Below are 16,689 nucleotides of genomic sequence, written 5' to 3' on the forward strand. Positions count from 1 at the left end.
GGTCTTTTGACGTCAAATGATGTCATTTTGACGTCAGCTTGCTACCAGGGTATAGTACTGATTAATTAATAACTTATTTTAAATATTAACAGTATTGTTAAAACAGTATAATTGAATTAAATAAGTGATTAATTAACCGCAGTAGTTAACAGCCTATAGTTGATACTAAAAATAAGTGAATGACTTTCCAGTACTGTTATTATAATTGTTATAATGGTTACAGTTAACTGTTAATAATCAAAATAAATATGCATGATTAATTGATGGCCACCAATATTAGATCGAATTCACTATTGATGTTAATCAACAAAATTATAAAATAAAAATAATACGTACTATAATGGCTCAATAATAATAAATAAACATTAATAACAATAAGGGCTACGAGCCAGATTTCAATATATTTAAATTTTTAAACAGGCGTTTCGAAAATTAATTTTCTATATTTTGTATACTATGTAAGATGATCTGACGATAAGGTCGAAGCGTCTGTTTAAAAATTTCCTGGTAGCAAGCTGACGTCAAAAGACGTCATTTGACGTCAAAATGACGTAGCTTGCTACCTGGGGTTTAAATATATTGAAATCTGTAGCCCTTATTAAAATGATAAAAGTTCTAATACCTGCTCCCTTTTGTAATTTTTACCTCATTTCAAAAAACACAATCGACTCTCTGACGTCTAACTTTCTGTCGGCCTCTCTTACTATAGTGCTGTCTTCGCGCTTGTAATCTACCTATATAGATCCATGGCCACGTGATTTACATATCGCTCTGTCAATGGCACAACAGGGCACAACGTCAGACCGAGCGTGCGGGTGCCACACATATGACGGCGAATGAAAATCGCGCGTTGCGCGCTCGCGCACACGCACCAAGAGAGCATGGCCGCGGGATGTTATTGAGGATTCAACGCGCGAGCGGGCACGGGAGGGTGCACTGCGAGTCCGAGCAAAATTGTGACCGCGGTTAGCGGACTCGGAGGGAGCGGACGGCGATCATCGGTGACACGAGCCGACGAGCGTCACCGAGGGCAAAGTCGTAAGCGGAAGGAGAAAAGGAAGGAAAAAAAGGGGAGCAGCGCGGAGCCGCGGACGGAAAATGCGCTCGGCGTGTATTCGCCGCGAGTGCCATGCATCGTCCCGTCGCGGCAGCGAGTGACTCGGGCCCCCGCCCCAAAAATAAACGGCCGGTACGTTTCGTCAGCTCGTCGGCCGAAGAACAGGTTACAGGGGAAGAAGGAACCGAAGGTGGTTCGCGTTTCCTCCCGCGCTTAAATTCTTTGGTTAGGCCGACCCGCGCGGCACGCGGTCCATCTGGAGGAGCTGAGCGCCGAGCGCCGAGCCAGTCAGCTGTGTCGTACTTGCCCCCCCAATGGCGGGTACACGCGTGTAGTCCCACGCGCGACGGTCCCCCGACTCCGCCACGTCCCGAGCTCTCGGAAGAAAAAACGACACGTCCCCCTTTGTTCGAATCGATATTTCATAACGCGTGCATCGAGTACACGCTCGTACACATCGCACGCCTCCGTCAGCGGCGGCGTGGCGGCCACGCACCATCATATTCGAGATTTTCACTTCGAACGGACGAATGTTTACGTACTTATAAACTCGCCAAGGTTGTTTAGAGTTTGAAGATTCTCGCGGAGAGTGTCACCTTGCCGCGTAAAGTTACGAGTAGCGGGGAGATTTAGAACGGCCGTGAGATGTATGTGTGTGTACGTATACGCGTGTGGCATATTTTACTTTTACGTTATTTTTAAACCGACGATGTACAAAACACACGGACAAAGCCGTGTAAACTCAGTCTCTCTCTCTCTGTACTCCGAAAGATTATTCTTGGGATGTACCCACGATTGGGATTGCTTTTGTTTGAACACCAAGCGATTCATTGGTTCTTGTACAAGTCAAGCTTTTAACTATGTTTGAATGTGTGTCACAAATCCTGTATGTAAATAATACGAGTGACTTGGCTATTTTGCAGGTTTATGGTATACAGTGAGTGTACTTCTCTGTGAAATTAGCAAGCTATTGTCATTACGATCGAGTTATCAAAGGGTTTGTGGATCAAAGGGAAGGATGTCACTAAAACCCAAGAGAGTGGATTTTAATAAAACATGGCATGTACTGCAAGAGACTATCAAGGGAGTGATAACGTTAGCAAATATCCCACGTGCTATATGGAACGATAGATTTAGGTACAAAATCTGACAATTATCTTACATCTCATTAATGTAGGAAAGTGTCTATTAAGTGTATATTATGATTACAGTGATGTTTATTCTTTATGCGTTGCATATCCCGAACCACTAGCAGACCGTTTGTATGATGAGACAAAGAGGTTTTTGGTTAACCATGTAGACCATTTGCTAGTACAGGTCAACTCGTATAATGACAAGTGGGAGCTGCTTCCAGCGTATTATCGCGCTTGGACAGAGTACTCGCAAGGCATCGACTATTTGCATAGCTTGTACTTATACCTTAATCAACAACACATCAAAAAGCAAAAGCTCTCTGAAGCAGAACTCATCTATGGCACGAGTTTACACAATAGAGAAGAAGAGTGTCAAGAGCAAATGGAGATTGGTGAACTTGGTTTGGACATTTGGAAGAAAAAGATGATAATACCACTTAAGAAAAAACTAGTTTCTCTTCTACTTACGTGTATCGACGCCGATAGAGATTCGAAATTGCTTGCCCCGACGGATGTTATTTGTGGTGTCATAGAAAGTTTTGTTCGGGTAGAAGATCACAAGATGAAGGGAAAATTAAACGTAATTGATTACACAAATTTTTGTTTTTGTAAGCAAAGAAAGGGTTTTTTTTATTTTTAAGTTTCTATTAAATTAAATTATATTTTTTAGTTGTATCAAGAAATTTTTGAGGAACCTTTTTTGGAGGCTAGCGGAGAATTTTACACAGCGGAAGCGTCATCGTTGTTGCAGCAATCAGACGTTACGCGTTATATAGAAAAAGTAACATGGAGACTTGCTCAAGAAGAGGCACGCGCTTATAAGTTCCTTCACAAGAGTTCTGTAGCAAAAGTACGTTATTGCGTTTTTCATCTAGAAGTAACTGCAGAATGGATATATACAACAGCAATATTCTGCTGCAGGTCAGAGCGTGTTGTGAAGATAAAATGGTAGCTGCACACGTAGATTTACTGCATTCAGAAGCAGAAATGATGATAAAGAATGAGAGCAGACGGGATTTGGCTCTTCTTTATCCATTATTGAGGTCTTTGCCAGGAGGTTTAGATCCACTTGTGCAACATCTTACTCGCCACATTACACTGCAAGGATTACAAGCAATTGGACCTTTGCAAGGAGAAAATGTGAATATAACAAAATATTTAAAAGTACTAAAATATATAGATTTACGTAATTTTATATAGAAAAAAAACACGAATTTCTAATTTCAGGTATACATGCAGTTTGTGGAGAATATGTTAAATGTACATTCGAAATATTCTGAAATGATTAAAGAAGTGTTCAATTCAGATCAAAGTTTTGTAGGTGCTCTCGATAAAGCTTGCTCCGCCATCGTAAATTACAGGCCCGCTCCGAAGCAGCCAGTTCGAGCACCAGAATTGGTAAAAATCATTTAAAAACGATATTTTCGACTTAGGATATGATTTCTATTGATAAATTATATAATGCGTATCTTTCACTTAGCTGGCGAGGTATTGCGACATCCTATTGAAAAAGTCTCCCAGGGCTGCCTCCGAAAGCGAAATCGAGGACAAACTGAAACGCTCCATAACAGTGTTCAAGTACGTGGATGATAAGGATGTGTTCCAAAAATTCTATTCACGTATGTTGGCGAAGCGATTAATACATCAGCAGTCGCAATCGATGGATGCTGAGGAGATGATGATCGATGACCTGAAACGGGCGTGTGGTTACGAGTTTACGAATAAGCTTCATCGCATGTTTACGGACATGTCAGTCTCAGCAGATCTCAACGCGAAGTTTATCGCGACCTTACGGGAAGGCGACGGAGAGAATCAATTGGGTACCGGTTTCACAGTTAAAGTGTTGCAAGCTGGTGCTTGGCCACTTGGTCTACCACCTTCACCCGGCCCATTCCATGTTCCACAGCAACTGGAGAAATCCGTCCAGGCTTTCGAGGCGTTCTATCACATGCAGTTTAGCGGTCGGAAGCTTACGTGGCTGCATCATCTGAGTCAAGGCGAGCTCAAATTTAATTATTTGAAGAAACCGTATTTGGTCACTGTGCAAACGTATCAAATGGCGTTGCTGTTGCTTTTCGAGCATTGTGATACGATACCATGTAAAGAAGCAGCTGCCTCGTTACGTCTATCGCATGACCAGCTAATGAAGCATGCCGCTAGCCTTGTGGATTGTAAGATCCTCACTAAGTCCAACGACGGCGAATTGGAGGAGGATACTATTCTCACGCTCAATTTTAGTTACTCCAACAAGAGAACCAAGTTTCGCGTGACAGGGGTGTTACAGCGAGACGCGCCACAGGATGCGGAGGCCACACATCGCAGTGTAGACGAAGATAGGAAGATGTTCTTGCAGGCGGCTATAGTTCGTATCATGAAGAGTCGCAAGCTATTAAAACACAATCAGCTCATACAGGAGGTGAGTTGCGAGTTTTGAGAGTGTAATAGCAGCGCACATTAATTGTCTTGTGTAGCGATGTTTAATGTAATTCTATTGTTTCAGGTGTTAAGTCAATCAAAAGTTACTTTCGCACCTTCTATCGGAATGATTAAAAAGTGCATTGAAACTCTGATAGATAAACAGTATATCGAACGTACGCCAAATAGCGCGGACGAGTACTCATACATTGCGTAACCTTTTAACGTCTGTCACTAATTTATTTCACTCGAGATGCATCCCAAACAGCGTTCTGTTAAAAGTTAAAGTTAATAGATCTCTCACCGACAAGGTTATATAATAAAAACTTTATTCGTTGTTCGACTAATTACCTTCGATGTTCATTGAAATTTTCGAGGATAATTAGTCATAGAAAAAGAGAAAAATACTATTGAAAAAAGGAAATGAGCTCTCAAATGATTTGAAAAATCGGGAAAAGCATCTTAGCTCGCTTATTCGCTCCTAGGATCAATTAATTAATAAATACCTTAATTAATTTACTGACTTGTAACATATGCACACTGAATAAAAAGTTGACGTTACTATTTTATATTGGAGTAACACGTCTCGCAAAGAGTAATTTTGTACATAATATAAATATTTATTACTTTTCCTTTAATAGAATCTACTTGTCCGAAAGAAACAGACACTCCATTATATATACATCTTTCTTCTTATAAAATGTATATACGATTACCCTTATGAATACGATCGCGACTTTTTTCATCGATGAATGATAGGTCGTTAATATATAATAAGGCCCCGAATGGTCATTCTTTAAATAATGTATGCATTCGTGCAATCAATATAAAAATTCTAATTTCGTCATAAAAACTTCATTCGTTGTTCGACAAGCAGTAGCCTTCTTATGCTTTACGCGCGCAATATACATTTTCTATGTTAAAATTATATTGCAAGTTATTTCAGTTATAATACTAATCACGTAACTTCTCAGAAAGCATGGAACGTTATCCAAATTACAAATAATATATTATATATACGTATATTCTTAATATTATTAGGAACGTGGAGGCTTTAATTGTAACAATTCAGGATCGAGCAGTGGATTATTGTCAGCTTCTGTCTCCGTTGGTTTATTCATGTTGTTTACGATAAGAGACGATGCGCTGTCTGTGTTGTTATAAGGAGAAAAACCTGCCCATTCCATGCCGAGATATATAGGACTGCACGGTGATTCCAATAACAAGTGATCTGAGTGTTGCGATTGATGTTGTTGCACCTCTTGACAATCCGGTGGTAAGTGCGATGATGTTATATGAGTTGCGATTTTACATTGCTTTTCCTGCTTGCGCCATTTTGCTCTCCGATTTTGGAACCATACCTATTTGCAAGGAAATTAATAATGACACCAATTCTTTTAACCAGATACTCCAAGTACATACAATACTATTAGGGAGCGAGACATGCAGAAATTACTTGTACTCTAGCTTCTGTCAGTTGGATACGAACTGCGAGTTCCTCACGAAAGAACACGTCGGGATAATGGGTCTTCTGAAAAGCACGTTCCAACTCCTCCAGCTGAAAATTGGAAAATGTGGTGCGGTACCTACGCTGCTTTCTTTTGCCGATGACGCAGGACGGTCTTTCTTCGCTTTCAGGGCCAGTCGAGAAATCATACGCTACAAGAAGATACAGTTTATCCGTCGTGATAATATTCTTTCAACAAAATCGTCTCGATACATGATTATATAAGGACATCAGAGTGTAAATAGCGTTCGTTAGTCTCAGCGCGGTACGAAAATCCATGACGTGATTCGCTCAGATTTTATGCCGCAATGTTCCGCAGGCACGTCGGAGCAAATGCTTCATAACTGTTAAACTGATTACTGCTAATTCTATTTAAGAAAAAGGGTTGACTGCGGATCCACTTAATGCACTTAGCAATAACTTAATTGAGCGACATTCTACCCAACTTGGGATACCGTCAGTGGAGACAGAAGCGGTTAATTAAATCAGATCTAGGTTGACACACGATGTCGTGTACTTACTGAATTTTGCAGGGAAGCAAACGGAGGTGGATTGCGCGCCGCCGATTAGACCAGTCAGGGCGGTCGATTGCAGATCGTCACTCTGATTGACGTCGTCGGAGACATTCGTCGACGATGCTACGATCGCACCGGCTGATACCAGTGGATCGCGCGGCGTGCCGACCAGAAATAGCTGCCTGCCGCTCTCGTTTCCGCTCTCGTCTTCGTCGTTCAGATCCATCCCACGAGAACTTCTGGCTCCCTGAGGGAAGTCGCCAAGTTGAGTATAATTGAATTAATCGCGCGCGAAACAAAGCGCGCGATACGATGTTGAAGTTCAATCAACAAGAAGTTCGTTTGCATTCAAGCTAACTGCGTAGTGATTCCTCGGCGTTTCCTCGTCCTCTTCTTCAGGTTTTTTTTCTTTTCCTTACACTTGTACAACGCGTATAGACGGAGTAGGGGACAGAGTATACTCAAAGTGAACTCCCTCAAGGGGTGTGGTGAAGCCTAAAAAATGTGTTGCTTGTACACCACTAATCAATAGCGTACGACTGTTATAGTACGTCCGTACGATGAAGAAAGTTGTATATCTCTCGTTGACTTTACGACGAATCAACTTTGTATATTTACAATTGCATTTTGCAATTTTATAATTGTGTTTTTATGACAATTGATCTTTCCTTTGATTTTTAAGACTGAAAATGTAACAGCTTCATGTACATTGATAGTGAGAAGATGTATAGAATTATATTATTATATAGAACTATATTAAAATTCTGATCTTTTTAAAATCAATATCAGTAAATATATGTACGGATCTTCCAGGCTGGAGGTTGGATGTTAGGCTAACGACCCAATTCCAGAAAAAATACATTACAAAAATCTTATGAGACGTAGGCCTTGTCCCTTCTTAGGATGTTGCGCTATAGAATTATGAATGAATTATAATTCAATAGTATTTTTAAGACTATTGCTCGCGATATAGTTTATTATAATACGTACAAAACTTATTATATTTATTCATGCTTAATAAATAACAAATAAATTATGTGCTTTAGCAATGCAAGGCACATTAATGTGACAATTTGTTATTTATTCCAGAATAAATATAATAAATTTTTTACATATTATAATACATTACATAGCGAGCAGTAATATTGTTTGTTAATATGTATTTGTTATTTATCAAATGTAAATAAATGCCAAATGTAAATAAGTACACATTATAACATACTACTGCAAACGATAAGGTTTTAAATATACCATTAAATTATAATTTATTTATTCTATGCAACATCCCAAGAAGGCACCTACCTCTCATGAGGTTTTCGTAATGTATTTTTTCTGGAATTAGGTTAGTAGCCTAACATCTGATTCCCAGCCTGGAGGATCCATATATATATATATATATATGGTATATCCAATGATATATGGGACCTACAGTTTAACGCCGAATCCGAACAGCGCTGATGATCAAAGATCTCTTAATCACCAGATGGAGTCATTTTCAGCCTCTTAAATGCAAAAAATCGCTTATGTGAGTGCAAGTGGGATTGAATCCGGATCTACAGATCGCGAGTCAATCGCACTGAGTGGAAAACCACTCGACACCTCATTGAATTATAATATTTGTATCATTAATGAATCCTTTAAATTGTTAATTTTAAAAAGATCAGAATTTTAATATAGCTTTATACAAATAACAAAAAACAACCTAAATGTAGGCTAATTTTAATATAGCTCTATACATCTCACTATCAGTGTATGTAAAGTTGTTATGTTTTCAGTCTCAAATAATCGAAGAAAAGACCAGTTGTCATAAAAATGCAATTATAAAATTGCAAAACGCAATTGTAAATACAAAAAGTTTATTCATCGTAAAGTAAACGAGAGATTTTTACAAAATTGACATTTTTAGAGAGATTTACGCAATTGATACAAAATTATAAAGTTTTATCAGTAGCATTTTTCAAACAGGGCTAGACGAGTTTAAATTATGTTTATTAATTAATTTATGATATTTATCAATATCGTCCTGTTACTGTATACATAGTAAGTGTCTAATATCAAAGGACGAAAAACATTCAGTTTGTAAGAAACTTTTCACACGTGTGTTGTTACATTTTTGTATAGGATATCTGTTCACGTCGATTGATCCCGTGTTATGTACGATTAGGACCGTTTGGAAATCGCTGTACTGTTAGGCGCAGAAGAGTTTGACTCGACTGATAGACACTAAGAGATCGTCGTCAAAAAATTGTGTTTCTATTACGACATTGCCGCTATTTGTAAAGGAAAACATACACAATTAATCAATAGATAAGCAATAAAACACCAAGGATGTGTCATTACTCACTTTAGTATATTCGCTGACATCATTGGACTCTCTGGCGATGCCAGGATCGAGCTCTTCCATGTGACAGAGGTGTTAGATTCAACGGGCCCAAACTCAAAGAATAATTCTTCTAGGCAACGCTCTTTGAACATTACCTTCTGTTTTAAATGAAACCTCTCCATTTTTTCTGCAGAGCTAAAGTTTATCTTCCTTTGTATCTCATGACATTGCAGGATCTTTTTCAATACATGTGCTTCATGTTCTACATCCGGTGCAGACCTACAATCAAGCAAAGAACCAAGGATTCAATCTGTCATCCTTCAACAATGTATCTGGAAAATCAGCCTTACTCACAAGTCTTTGTTATCTTTCCAAAGAATTTCCTCACTGTCGGCGTCGCATAGTTCCATCCAATTACTGACAAAATCATAATTAAGGAAATACATTTATTCATAAATTCACTTTGTTGTCAAACCGATGTTCTAAAAAGACCGTTCTTTGTAGCTACACCGTTATAATATTAATGTTTTATATAACATAAAATTAACGTTTAAAATAAGCAATATTAAGTTCAAAAACGACCGTTAAATGTTCAACACAATGAACAGGCCCTGTTCGATCGAAACAAATCTTGGTGCCCAATATTTCCAATTTTACAATTTTGAAATAAAGTAAGCATATAAATGGTCATCAGAGAGAAAAAAAATGAAAAGGAACTTAGCTACAAAAAACATACTTTAGAAATGTTCGGTTTGATATTTCGTTCTAACCTAAAAACTGTCACGTGATCGTGTAACAGTTGCTTAAATTAAATCTTAAATTAAAGGATACATCTGGAAACCTTTGAGAATATCCTTTCCGCGAGACATACTTAGGCACGATCACAGAATAGAAATTGACACGATTATACAAAACGGAAAACGACGCGCGAACTATTCGACTACGTTTACACGACTCGATTTACGCCGAAATTATAACATCGATGTTAAGAAAAAGGCCAATTATAGCATGTTCCTCTGAAGAATGGAATGACTGTAATTGGCCAATTTCCTAACATCGATGTTTAACTTCGGCGTAAATTGATCAGTGTAATGTAAACGTAAACATTGATCCTCCATGTCTCCGAACATCTCCGAAGCACTTTGAATTGTAAACACTGGCGAGCAGCAACGGCGCAGACGCACCGGTCATGGTCAGTAAAAAAATTAACAGAAATCAAAAGAAACCAAAATATGAGCGAATAGGGATCTTCTAGTAAGGAATGAAAACGCGTGCGCAAGCTGCGGATTGGTCGCCGTCATTCGAAGGACATATCCGTGCTTCGAACGAAAAATATGCTTGCGATTTATTGCGACTTACAGCGTTTTCGGCCCGACTGGGTTTGCACATTTCGGAAAAAATCTATTACGAAAACCTCATGAGAGATAGATTCTGTCCCATCTTAGGATGTTGCGCCATGGAATAAAAATTATAAAAATATAAAATACACATAAAATGTAGTAATTTTTTTTTAAACTTTATTGTTCGCGGTGTAGTGTATTATATGTACAAAACTTATTGCATTTATTCACACTTAACAAATAACAAATAAATTATGTGCTTTAGCAGTGCAAGTCATATCCTCATATCCTTCAAGAGTGAAAAATATATTTTAGACGCATTAGGCCCTGTTTGAAAAATTGTACTAATAACACTTTGAATTTTGTATCAATTGCATGAATCTAGAAGAATGTAAATTTTTACAAAATTACAAGATTTATCAATATCGTCTTGTTAATGTATGCATAAGAAGTGTTTAATATTAAAGGACGAAAAATGTTCAGTTTGTAAGAAACTTTTCACACGTGCGTTGTTCTATTTTTGTATAGGGTCTCTGTTCACGTTGATTGGTCCCACATTACGTACGATTAGGACCGTTTGGAAATCGCCTTAGACGTAGAAGAGACGGACTCGACTGGTAGACACTAAGAGATCGTCGTCAAAGAATTTTGTTTCTATTACGACGTTGCCGCTATTTGTAAAGGAAACCATACACGATTAATCAATAGATAAGCGATAAAACATCAAAGATGTGTCTCTACTTACTTTAGTATATTTGCCGGCATCATTTGACTCTCTGGTGCCGCCTGGATCAAGCTCTGCCACGTGTTAGTGCTGTTGGGAATAACGAATCCAAACTCAAAGAACCACTCTTCCAGGCAGCGCCCTTTGAACAGTACTTTCTGTTCTAGGCGAAACCTTTCCATTGGTTCTGCAGAACTAAAATTTATCTCCCTTGATACTGCGCGACATCGCAGGATCTTTTTCGGTACACGTGCTTCATGTTCTACGTCAGGTACAGATCTACAATCAAGCAAAGAATCAAGGATTCAATATCTGTTATCTTTCAATGATGTACCTGGAAAATCAGCCTTACTCACAAGTCTTCGTTACCCTGCCAGAGAATTTTCCCACTGTCGGCATCGCGTAGATTCATCCAATTACTGATGGAATCATAATTAAGGAGATACATCTATTTATATAAATCCAGTTTGTTGTTAAATGGATGTTCTAAAAAACCTGTTCTTTGTAGCTGGACTGTTAAATAATATTAATGTTTTAAATAAAATAAAATAAGTAATACTAAGGCCCAAGGCCTCTATTCTCGAAAAGTATCGCATACGAAAAACTAGGGAAATACTATAGTATGCATTACATATACTATAGCATTTCTCTAGTTTTTTGTATGCGATACTTTTCAAGAATAGGGCCCCTATTTTCAAAAAGTATTGTGTATGAAAAACTAGGAAAATACTATAGTATGCATTACAGATACTATAGCATTTCCCTAGTTTATGTGATACTTTTCAAGAATAGGAGCCCAGTTTCACAACTCACAATTAACTCTTAATCCAGGTTCGACTTATTCATTATCTCTTTTCGGGTGAGAATTAAATTTAACCTCCGTTAAGAATTAACCATGAGTTATGAAAATGGGCCTAAGTAAGAATAGACAAAGAAATGTTTAACCCAATGGAGCAAAGAGATCCTATTCAATCAAGAAAAATCCTGGTGCCTAATAATATTTTTAATTTTACAATTCTGAAATAAAGTAAGCATATACAAAAATCATCAAAGACAGAAAAGAAAAAAAAAATGAACAGGAACTCAGCCACAAAAAACGTATGTCAGAAATGTTCGGATTTGACCTATTGTTCTAACCTAAAAACTGCCAGATGATCGCCGATTGATTGCGCTTAAATTACATCTTAAATTAAAGGATACACCTGGAAACCTTTAAGAATATCTTCCCCGCGAGACGGCATACTTAGGCACAATCACAGAACAGATGGAATTGACGCGATTATACAAAACGGAAAACTACGTACAAACTATTGATCCTCCATGTCTCCGAATTCATCCAAATCACTTTGAATTGTAAACACAAACACTGATGAGCATTGACGCGGTGGCGCAGGTGGACTGGTCATGAAGTCTGTTCGCGTTGCACGCACTTTTTGCACTTGGCATCTTTGCTTTCTATCTTTTCAAAGCCAAACAGATATCTATCTCATTTTAAGTGCAAAAATATTTGGGGATTTCCTGCAACGCGAACAGATCCAATGTCAACAAAAATAGCAGGGCCTCTATTTTTGAAAAGTATCGCATACGAAAAACTAGGGAAATACTATAGTATGCGTTACATACACTATAGCATTTCTAACTGCACTCGAAAACGCTACAAGTGCAATAAGTGCAAGCAACGCGAACAGACTTTCCTTTCACTACGGAGTACCGATAGGAATCAATAAACAAAAAGAAGAGAAGAGGTTTCTTTCTACCAGAAGTAATTTTTAATAAAAACAATATAATCCATGATAGCACAACTATAGAAAATCATGGCAATGTTCGAAGTGTTAAGGAAAGATTATAGCGTAAGTACAACGTTTGGAATAAGTATTGTGTCCCATTCACAAATTTTTATTTATAACTATACATTATGTTTACAAAACGTCTTAATTTTCTTCTCAGGATTATTTGCGGCAATATTTCAAGCTGTCGGACGTCTCGTTATTTCAAAAAAAGTGCATTGAACGTTGTGCAAATGACAGTGACAGAAAAGCGGCGATCGATCAGGCGCTTCGAGATACCTTGCTGGTCGTACTGACGGAAAATGCTTCGGGTAACGTGTGTTCCCTCGAATCGTATATCACGTTCTGTATTGAGCTATGCAGAAAGGATCTTGCGACGGCGAGTATGCCAGTGATGCTACTGGGTGATATTTTCGATTCAATGACGCTTGACAGATGCGAACAGTTATTTACTTTCGTGGAGAATAATGTCACTGTATGGAAGGAAGAATTGTTTTTCACTGCCTGTAAAAATAATTTGTTGAGAATGTGCAACGATCTCCTAAGGAGATTGTCACGTTCACAGCAAACTGTATTTTGTGGTAGAATTCTGCTGTTCCTAGCAAAGTTCTTTCCTTTCTCTGAGAGATCTGGTTTGAATATTGTTAGCGAATTTAATCTGGAAAATCAGACAGAATTTGGTTTGGAGAAAGCAGAAGAAGATGATTTAGAACAGATAACTAAGGATGATGACAAGTCAGAAAGCAAGATACCAATTGATTATAATTTGTATAGAAAGTTTTGGGCACTACAAGATTTCTTCAGAAATCCGAATCAATGTTATAATAAAATGCACTGGAAGGTCTTTTCAGCTGTAAGTTGTTATCTTCTCCAACAGTTTCTCTAAACAGTAATATAGGCTGATATTCATAGTTGGTTTTTATTTTAGAAATGTCTTAATATGATTTTGTCTTATGATAGTTTAAGACCGTATGTAATTAAGTATAAGACTCAATTATAAATACCAGTCATAAACTTATAGCAAATTTATTAAAAAATATATAATAATACATTATTTGTAGCATGCGTCTAATGTGCTATCAGCATTTGCTTCTTTTAAATTGGAGGAGCAACGTAGTTATCCTTCTACTTGCATCAAGATGGATACTTCTATGGAAGACTCCCACAAAGAGACGCATTATTTTGCTAAATACTTGACCAATCAAAAATTACTGGAGTTGCAGCTGTCAGACTCCAATTTCAGACGATATGTATTGCTGCAATTTCTCATTCTTTTCCAGTATCTGAATAGCACTGTAAAATTTAAGGCGTAAGTATTCTCTGTATTAAAATATAATGGATATTTTATAATGAATTTACAAGCCTCATACTTTTGAATTAACAAATTCTTTGGCAATTAGTGAAATGCCTCTGAACAGTCATAAAAATGTTTGTTTTTCAAAGCTTCCTTGCCAGTGGCTATGAGACAAGGTCTGCTTTCCTTAAATTAAATGTCTCGTGATATATACATTACCGAATCACTATGATATTTGTTACTTTTAAGTGAGACACATGAACTCAAGCCGGATCAAGTGGAATGGGTGAAGACTATTACTGAACAAGTTTATACTCTACTGGCCGAAACACCGCCTGACGGCCCTACGTTTACGGAGACTGTGAAGAACATCTTGAAACGCGAAGAGCATTGGAACACATGGAAGAATGAAGGTTGTCCACCATTCAAACGACCAGCATCGGATGTCAGTGACGAAGAGCCGCGAAAACCGAGAAGACCGAAACGACGTATCGGTGATGTAATTAGAGATGCACAAACGGTTGGCAAATATCACATGGGAAAGTAAATAGCTTTAAAAAATGAAGAAGTGAATTAACATTTGCATAGAAAACTGATGAATAATTATATTTACATTATTCTTCAACAGTCCAGAACTTACTAAATTATGGAATTTATGTCCGAACAATCTCGAGGCATGCAAATCTAAGGATAGAGATTTTCTGCCGTCTTTAGAAACGTATTTTGAAGATGCCATAATGGAATTGGATCCTGCTGCAATGGTCGATGATAAATACAAGTAAGTGTTATCATTCATGGCATATTTATTTTTGTTGTGATAACATATCGGTTTATTGTTTCCAAAATTGGATTATATATATATATAATTTATCTAATACTCTTCTTTTATTAATAATCTTTAACTTTTCAATCAATTTCTTTCTGAGGCAATATTTGAGACGGGTCGGGATTAAATCCAAGATCCGTTGATTAAGAATCAATCACTCATATAAAAACACGCTTCATCCCTCATTGTGATTATTAATATTAAAAAAATAATTTTATATTTACAGGAAAGTGAACGATGGTAATTTTGGTTGGAGAGCGTTAAGATTGTTAGCGAGACGAAGCCCACATTTCTTTGTTCACGGAAATTATCCTATAAATAAATTGCCTGAATATCTTGAGACGATGATTAAGAAGATTGCCAAAGATCGTCCAGTGAGTTATCTTCCTATGAATATACTTAATCTTAATGTTTCTTAATTTTTTACTACGTTCCATAGCAGACACAGTCTGATACAAAATTGGAAACTGAGGAGACACCACCATCAGAATCTACCGATCAAGAATTCAATGAAGACGTCTTGAAACAGGAAAGTGAGCAGGTTGATGCTGAAAGTGCTGACGTAAAAGCCAGAAAATTGAACAAAGTCACACCGGAAATGGTGGCAAAATTATCGGAAAGTTTAAAAAATGATTGGAAAAAATTAGCGACAAAATTTGGTTATACAAATGATGAGGTATATAAATATATATCAAACTTATAGTATACCACTACTATTCATAATTATAGAATTTTAATACATTATATGTGTTTTAGATTGCTTTCTTCCAAAGCAAAACAACGCCATACGAACAATGTAAAACTATGCTTGAGATATGGGCGGAAGAGGATGAAGATGCATCAGTTGAAAATTTAGTTTATATTTTAGAAGGTTTAAAATATACAGAGGCATTAGCCGTTTTAAAATCTTAAATATATTCTTTAATTTGAATAAAAATAACAATTAAACAATTTAATTGAATAAAAATAACAATTGAACAATTTAGTTGAATAAAAATATAACAATTGAACAATTTAATTGAATAAAAATAACAATTGTACCAATCGTAAGCACATACAAAACTGTACTATATTGTAACATTTGTAATAAAATTTTTAATCTATTATATACATGTGTTTTAAATTAAATAAACCAACTATTTTGGTTAATTTGAATTTTAACTTAATTTGGATTAAGAAAACATTATGTTAAGGTATAAAGTAAACGTTATTTTTCACTATTAGTTTTTTGTTAGTTATAGTTACATATTACACAAATTAATTGCTGTATAAGTTTAAATAATGTTTCTCGAATGGAAAAACCGCGCGCACGAGAGAGAGAGAGAGAGAGAGAGAGAGAGAGAGAGAGAGAGAGAGAGAGATTATATAAACGAAAAAAAGGAGTAGGACGAATATTTATATTTGTAAAAATTCACAGGCTATAAATATAAAAATAAAGGAAATGTATATACATATCATTATAATACTGTGTGTGTAGTATCCAACTATTCTTTCACCATAGATCTGTTCTTTTTGGCTGAAATTTTGCACCAGTTCATCTTTCTTCCTTTTCTGTCCAGGAGGAAAGAAGAGGAAGAAAGATGAACTGCTCTCATGATAGTTGTATCTGATTATTGGGCACGGTCAACGCAATGCTACAAATCCTTTGAAGTGTCTTTTAATCGACCAGTTCGTAAAATTCTTTCTTCTAATTGGTCCATCAAACGGTTCAAAGTATTTGTAGTGAGACTTTGACCACAGCCTATATATTGCGAACAGCACAACGCGT

General features: G+C 36.9%; 4 protein-coding genes across 10 annotated transcripts; 2 read left to right on the forward strand and 2 right to left on the reverse strand.

Moving 5' to 3' along the window:
* Positions 1–887: 887 nt before the first annotated feature.
* On the forward strand, positions 888–5,195 carry Cul2 (cullin 2). 3 transcript variants are annotated; one of them, XM_018514887.1, is made up of 8 exons: positions 888–1,189; positions 1,981–2,194; positions 2,269–2,770; positions 2,861–3,040; positions 3,112–3,330; positions 3,418–3,588; positions 3,671–4,606; positions 4,691–5,195. In XM_018514887.1, exons 2-8 carry the CDS (start codon positions 2,076–2,078, stop codon positions 4,820–4,822), a joined length of 2,259 nt encoding a protein of 752 aa, XP_018370389.1. In that variant the 5' UTR covers positions 888–1,189; positions 1,981–2,075; the 3' UTR covers positions 4,823–5,195. The 3 variants fall into 3 exon arrangements, with proteins under 3 accessions (XP_018370389.1, XP_018370390.1, XP_018370388.1); XM_018514888.1 differs by lacking the exon at positions 888–1,189 and adding an exon at positions 1,217–1,714; XM_018514886.1 differs by lacking the exon at positions 888–1,189 and adding an exon at positions 1,752–1,896.
* LOC108765952 (homeobox protein ARX) lies at positions 5,192–9,107 on the reverse strand. 3 transcript variants are annotated; one of them, XM_018514896.1, is made up of 4 exons: positions 8,972–9,107; positions 6,634–6,874; positions 6,095–6,264; positions 5,192–5,966 (listed from the first exon to the last, which is right to left on the reverse strand). In XM_018514896.1, the coding sequence occupies exons 1-4, from the start codon at positions 9,029–9,031 to the stop codon at positions 5,643–5,645; spliced, it is 795 nt and encodes a 264-aa protein (XP_018370398.1). In that variant the 5' UTR covers positions 9,032–9,107; the 3' UTR covers positions 5,192–5,642. The 3 variants fall into 3 exon arrangements, with proteins under 3 accessions (XP_018370398.1, XP_018370397.1, XP_018370399.1); XM_018514895.1 differs by having other exon boundaries at positions 6,062–6,264; XM_018514897.1 differs by lacking the exon at positions 8,972–9,107 and adding an exon at positions 6,986–7,248 and having other exon boundaries at positions 6,062–6,264.
* Positions 9,108–10,478: 1,371 nt separating this feature from the next.
* On the reverse strand, positions 10,479–12,367 carry PrBP (Prenyl-binding protein). Its single transcript, XM_018514808.1, has 4 exons — positions 12,215–12,367; positions 11,371–11,433; positions 11,036–11,293; positions 10,479–10,961 (listed from the first exon to the last, which is right to left on the reverse strand). Exons 1-4 carry the CDS (start codon positions 12,253–12,255, stop codon positions 10,880–10,882), a joined length of 444 nt encoding a protein of 147 aa, XP_018370310.1. The 5' UTR covers positions 12,256–12,367; the 3' UTR covers positions 10,479–10,879.
* Positions 12,368–12,663: 296 nt separating this feature from the next.
* On the forward strand, positions 12,664–15,833 carry Hpr1 (THO complex 1-like protein Hpr1). 3 transcript variants are annotated; one of them, XM_018514789.1, is made up of 9 exons: positions 12,664–12,864; positions 12,962–13,654; positions 13,863–14,110; positions 14,245–14,271; positions 14,345–14,638; positions 14,724–14,873; positions 15,148–15,295; positions 15,361–15,597; positions 15,678–15,833. In XM_018514789.1, exons 1-9 carry the CDS (start codon positions 12,829–12,831, stop codon positions 15,831–15,833), a joined length of 1,989 nt encoding a protein of 662 aa, XP_018370291.1. In that variant the 5' UTR covers positions 12,664–12,828. The 3 variants fall into 3 exon arrangements, with proteins under 3 accessions (XP_018370291.1, XP_018370292.1, XP_018370293.1); XM_018514790.1 differs by lacking the exon at positions 14,245–14,271; XM_018514791.1 differs by lacking the exon at positions 14,245–14,271 and having other exon boundaries at positions 15,364–15,597.
* The last annotated feature ends 856 nt before the right edge of the window (positions 15,834–16,689 follow it).

This window comes from Trachymyrmex cornetzi, unplaced genomic scaffold (genome assembly GCF_001594075.2).
Source record: "Trachymyrmex cornetzi isolate Tcor2-1 unplaced genomic scaffold, Tcor1.1 scaffold56, whole genome shotgun sequence".
In the NCBI taxonomy this organism is placed as follows: Eukaryota; Metazoa; Arthropoda; class Insecta; order Hymenoptera; family Formicidae; genus Trachymyrmex; species Trachymyrmex cornetzi.

Bases quoted from the DNA above. Each gene is read 5' to 3' on its own strand.
- PrBP (XM_018514808.1), bottom strand. From the start codon at position 12,255: ATGCCGTCTCGCGGGGAAGATATTCTTAAAGGTTTCCAGGT. The intron at 11,434-12,214 runs GTATCCTTTAAT...TGATTCCATCAG, and splicing joins ATTCTTAAAGGTTTCCAGGT to TAATTGGATGAATCTACGCG. The intron at 10,962-11,035 runs GTAAGTAGAGAC...CTTTACAAATAG, and splicing joins ATGCCGGCAAATATACTAAA to CGGCAACGTCGTAATAGAAA.
- Hpr1 (XM_018514789.1), top strand. From the start codon at position 12,829: ATGGCAATGTTCGAAGTGTTAAGGAAAGATTATAGC. The intron at 13,655-13,862 runs GTAAGTTGTTAT...CATTATTTGTAG, and splicing joins ACTGGAAGGTCTTTTCAGCT to CATGCGTCTAATGTGCTATC. The intron at 14,272-14,344 runs GTCTGCTTTCCT...GTTACTTTTAAG, and splicing joins GCCAGTGGCTATGAGACAAG to TGAGACACATGAACTCAAGC.
- Cul2 (XM_018514886.1), top strand. From the start codon at position 1,767: ATGTACAAAACACACGGACAAAGCCGTGTAAACTCAGTCTCTCTCTCT. The intron at 2,771-2,860 runs GTAATTGATTAC...TATATTTTTTAG, and splicing joins AGATGAAGGGAAAATTAAAC to TTGTATCAAGAAATTTTTGA. The intron at 3,589-3,670 runs GTAAAAATCATT...TCTTTCACTTAG, and splicing joins CAGTTCGAGCACCAGAATTG to CTGGCGAGGTATTGCGACAT.
- LOC108765952 (XM_018514895.1), bottom strand. From the start codon at position 9,031: ATGGAAGAGCTCGATCCTGGCATCGCCAGAGAGTCCAATGATGTCAGC. The intron at 6,875-8,971 runs GTGAGTAATGAC...GACTTCCCTCAG, and splicing joins ATGTCAGCGAATATACTAAA to GGAGCCAGAAGTTCTCGTGG. The intron at 6,265-6,633 runs GTAAGTACACGA...ATCTTCTTGTAG, and splicing joins TTGCTTCCCTGCAAAATTCA to CGTATGATTTCTCGACTGGC.